This window comes from Oncorhynchus kisutch, linkage group LG6 (genome assembly GCF_002021735.2).
Source record: "Oncorhynchus kisutch isolate 150728-3 linkage group LG6, Okis_V2, whole genome shotgun sequence".
Classification (NCBI taxonomy): Eukaryota; Metazoa; Chordata; class Actinopteri; order Salmoniformes; family Salmonidae; genus Oncorhynchus; species Oncorhynchus kisutch.
The window spans coordinates 10,751,314-10,756,313 of record NC_034179.2 but is presented as its reverse complement, the minus strand read 5'-3'; the positions used below and the strand labels follow the sequence as shown (position 1 = coordinate 10,756,313).

Below are 5,000 nucleotides of genomic sequence, written 5' to 3'. Positions count from 1 at the left end.
TAACACACTGTTCCCCGGTAGGCCCATCACTGTAAATAAGAATTTGTTCTTATCTGACTTGCCTAGTTAAATATAAAAAATAAACAACGATCTGCCCATATTAGAGACTTGGATGAGTCTCATGATTGTCTATAGCCATAATCTACAGTCAGATTCATTCAACAGATAAAACATGGCTCCATAAATCTTTCTGTTTTTCCGCTTGTGTTTGTGAACCACATTTCCCATAAGCTCTCTCCCATTGTAAATAAGAATTTGTTCTTAACTGACTTGCCTAGTTAAATAAAGGTTAAATAAAGGTTCAAATAAAAAAAAATGGTTCTTACTGGATCACTCACTGGATCTCCTCCTGATGCAAAGGAAATGGACTGCATATGATGATTGGCTATGATCTGGCAGAGGCACACACATTGATCAGGAAATCAAATAACACTGTAGCCTAACTGTTCTTGACATCTCTTACAGAAAGATATTTGCTTCACGAAAGGGAACTTTACATTGTTTGTAAAAAACTGACCTGTTTGGAGTCTGGGGTCATCAGGTTGAGGCTGCTGGTGGAGATATTCAAATTGATGCTCATCCCAGCAAACTGAAGGTTACTCTTCCCCAAGATGCTGGACAGGGCTTTAGATGGAGGCTGGGGGGAGAGAAGAGAGGCAGGTAGGAGATGAGTTGTACATCACAAATAGAGCAATAATAATATAAATATTATATTATTTTATTCAGAAACCCAAAGTGCCGGGACACTGAAGCAGCTGCTATACTCTGATAGTCTACAGCAGTAGTCACCAACCTTTTCTGAGTCAAGATCACTTTCTGAGTCAAAATGCATGTTGAGATCTACCACTGGTTTTTATTACTATGACTTAAACAATGTAAGCCCATGCAACATTAACCAATTAAAAACAGTACTGTAGCAATGAAGTTTGTTCAGTAAGCTATAGGCCAATACATTATCACCATACTGGCTTTGCCTGAATTCCACTGAATGCATTGTTGTTCGGGACATTTAAAAATAAATATATTTCAAAATTTGAGGTAGGCTATATGATCATACCGGTAATAGATCCATTGTTGTGAGGCGCAGCTGTGTGAGCACACATTTAAATAATTAGCTTTTTATTTTACTGGGCTGATGGTGCCTGCATCTGATGGGCAGTCTCAGTGGGGGGAGAGAGCCGCAGACTGAGGGTCTGTCTCAGCGGGGGGGAGAGCAGCAGACTGAGGGTCCGTCTCAGCGGGGGGAGAGAGCAGCAGACTGAGGGTCCGTCTCAGCAGAGGGAGAGAGCAGCAGACTGGGGGTCAGTCTCAGAGGAGGGAGAGAGCAGCAGACTGAGGGTCAGTCTCAGCGGAGGGAGAGAGCAGCAGACTGAGGGTCAGTCTCAGCGGGGGGGAGAGAGCAGCAGACTGAGGGTCAGTCTCAACGGAGGGAGAGAGCAGCAGACTGAGGGTCAGTCTCAGCGGAGGGAGAGAGCAGCAGACTGAGGGTCAGTCTAAAAAGTCTGAAATATTCTGAAATATTCCTCGATATTAAAAAAAGACCCAAGCCGCTAATAATAACAACAACGCAAGTCTATAGATACACTTTCCTACTCATTCATTGCTGATGCACTGGTTGTTGTAGAGCTGAGTGGAAATAGGAAGAACGCTCATTTTATGGGTTAAAAAACTGTTGAAAACAAAGTGTTGACAGTGCTGAGTAAAAACTTCAACATGAATTCACTCATGAAAAACAGCAGCTATTTGCTGTATTCGTTGACAGTCTCTCTCTATTCATTGATTTAAACATTTAGAAATCTCACAGTATCAATTTTGCCTTAGCTTTCTTGTATGCCTGCTACTTTACTGCAGACTCGGTCATCTGAGCATCTGATAGGCCAGAGATGGCGTAGTGCACTTGATTTCCTCTCCATGCCCACCGGAAAGGCAGGGTTTGTACCTTCAGACATAAGAAATGGCAACAGTTTGCCTACCCGGCGCGCAGGGCAGCTGAATTGGCTGCACCTACCACCAACAGCCCGAGACTAATAAAACTATAGGAACACAAGGCTTTGTCGTTGTTGTTTTTTTACAGAAATGTTTGGCGATCGACTAGAAATGTCTTGGAGATCGACAACCTGTTGGTGACCACTGGTCTACAGTTTAAGGGCATCAGATTGTTATATTATTATATTATTTCAGGCAGAGCCAGTTGTGATATTGTGTTGGAAAGGCTACATTGGAAAGGCTAGCATGGAATCCAACCTGAATATTGCTCTGATTAATTGCATTGCAAGAGGACATGCTCCTCTCAGGCACATAGCTAGCTAGCATGGCTCCCCATATCCCCCCCCCCCTCCCCCCCCACACACACACACCCACACACACACACACCCCATAGTATGAGGGCAAGCTTCTCTAAGACAGAAACACGGATCCACACAGTAACACATAGAATGGCTCTCCATCTTCAGGTCAAACACATGGCATGGATCAACACCCCACACTACGAGGACACAGACACATTGCATGGCTCCCCATCTCCAGCTCAGCCTCCTGATTAGTGATATTCTACTCTACATGAGTCACTGAGCAGAGCTGACCATAGCTGAACAGCTCACTGTGCATCGTGGGCTGGATCTATGCCCACGCACACAGAGAACACAGTCCCACACCCCCATCCCTTCCCCTCTTCTCTCTCTCTCTCTCTCTCTCTCTCTCTCTCTCTCTCTCTCTCTCTCTCTCACACACACACACACACACTCCCTCTCAATCTCTTTCTCACTCTCTCGCTCTCTCCCTCCCTTCCCCAGATATGGGGAGTAAGTTAGAGGGTACCTTTCTCTTCCGCAGCGCTCCTTTGGCCCCCGGGACTGCCTCACACACCAAGCTGATGGCCTCTCTGGTGGTAGAGAGATAGAAGGACACAAGGACAGGATGTTGACTCTTCCATGCCACAGAAAATAGAGCTGGTTAAACAACGGGTAAGCTTAGCAATCATCAGTCTTATAGATGCAAGAGAAATACAGTGTCTTACATAAGTATTCAAACCCTTCGCTCCTAGGTGGCGTAGCTGTCTAAGGCAATACATCTCAGTGCTAGAGGCGTCACTACCCTGGTTCGATCCCGGGCTGTATCACACCCGGCTGTGATCGGGAGTCCCATAGGGCGGCACACAATTGGCCCAGCGTCACCCGGGTTAGGGGAGGGTTTGGCCGGGGTAGGCCGTCATTGTAAAATAAGAATTTGTTCCTAACTGACTTGACTAGTTAAATAAAGGTAAAAAATATATATATAAAAAAATACTCAGTACTTTGTAGAAGCACCTTTCGCAGCGACGACAGCCTCGAGTCTTCATAGCTATGACGCTACAAGCTTGGCACACCTGTATTTTGGGAGGTTGTCCTATTCATTTCTCTAGATCTTCTGTCAGGTTGGATGAGGAACGTTGCTGCACAGCTATTTTCAGTTCTCTCCAGAGAGAGTGTGCTTAGGGTCGTTGGGTCGTTGTCCTGTTGGAGGATGAACCCTCGCCCCAGTCTGAGGTCCTGAGCAGGTTTTCCTCAAGGATCTCGTTGTACTTTGCTCCGTTCATCTTTCCCTCGATCCTGAATAGTCTCCCAGGCCCTGCTGCTGAAAAACATTCCCCTGCATGATGCTGCCACCACCATGCTTCACCGTAGGCATAGTGCCAGGTTTCTTCTAGACGTGACACTTGGCATTTAGGCCAAAGAGTTCAATCTTTGTTTCATCAGACCAGATAATCTTGGTTCTCATGGTCTGAAAGTCCTTTAGGTGGCTTTTGGCAAACTCCAAGTGGGATGTCATGTGCCTTTTACTGAGGAGTAGCTTCCGTCTGGCCACTCTACCATAAAGGCCTGATTGGTGGAGTGCTGCAGAGTTGGTTGTCCTTCTGGAAGGTTCTCCCATCTCCACAGAGGAAATCTGGATCTCTGTCAGAGTGACCATCGCGTTCTTGGTCACCTCCCTGACCAAGGCCTTTCCGGCCCAACACTCCTAACCGCTAGACCACCTGCATTCTTCTACAACAGATAGAGACAAGGGAAATATGTATTTGAATCCTGGCCCTCTGCTATGAGACAGCTTCCTCCTAGATTCTAGAGTGTTATCATGTCCCATCAATGAAATTTACCACAGGTGGACTCCAATCAAGTTGTAGAAACATCTCAAGAATGTTCGATGGAAACAGGATGCACCTGAGCTCAATTTCGAGTTCCATAGCAAAGGGTCTGAATACTTATGTAAATAAGCTATTTCTGTTTTATTTGTAATACATTTGCTAAAATGTCTAAAAACCTGTTTTCACTTTGTCATTATGTGGTTTTGTGTGTAGACTGCTGAAGAATGTGTTTTATTTAATCCATTTTAGTACAAGGCTGTAACGTCACAAAATGTGGAAAAAGTCAAGGGGTCTGAATACTTCCCGAAGGCACTGTATGTCTATGGATTCTGGAGGACCTAGAGGACAGCCGGTTAACAAACGGTAGCATTTCACATTTTAATCATTTAGCAGACACTGACATACAGGAGCAATGAGGGTTAAGTGCCTTGCTCAACGGCACATCGACAGATTTAGGTTACTGGCCCAACACTCCTAACCGCTAGGCTACCTGCATTCTTTTACAACAGATAGAGACAAGGGAAATACGTGTTTGAATCCTGGCCCTCTGTTTGAAGACAGCTTCCTTCTAGATTCTAGACTGGTATGATGATAATGCACCTAATAATACAATAAGAAACTAAAGAACAGGGTTATGCTACAGTACATTTATAGCAGTAGCTTTGGTGGTGATGAGAGAGAAATGTGTTTATTTGTAATGTCTTTATTGAAATGTGTTTATTTATTTTTATCACCGTCTTTAAATACATGCCCTCAATTATTATAGAATAGGGAGTCTATTTATAGTATACCAAAAGTTGACTCTCTCTCTACCTTTCTCCCTCCCCCTCTCCATCTCTCCCACTCCCTCTCTCTCTCTCTCTCTCTCTCTCTCTCTCTT

General features: G+C 44.7%; 1 protein-coding gene across 1 annotated transcript in view; it reads right to left on the bottom strand.

The window, feature by feature from the left end:
• The window catches only part of shc3 (SHC (Src homology 2 domain containing) transforming protein 3), a 67,622-nt gene that overhangs the window by 20,682 nt on the left and 41,940 nt on the right, over positions 1-5,000 (bottom strand). The window contains exons 3-5 of the mRNA XM_031826154.1: positions 2,818-2,881; positions 518-637; positions 327-392 (exon numbers count right to left, since the gene is read on the bottom strand). Of these exons, the coding sequence (XP_031682014.1) occupies positions 327-392; positions 518-637; positions 2,818-2,881 (250 nt within the window). The remainder of the gene's footprint in view (positions 1-326; positions 393-517; positions 638-2,817; positions 2,882-5,000) is intronic.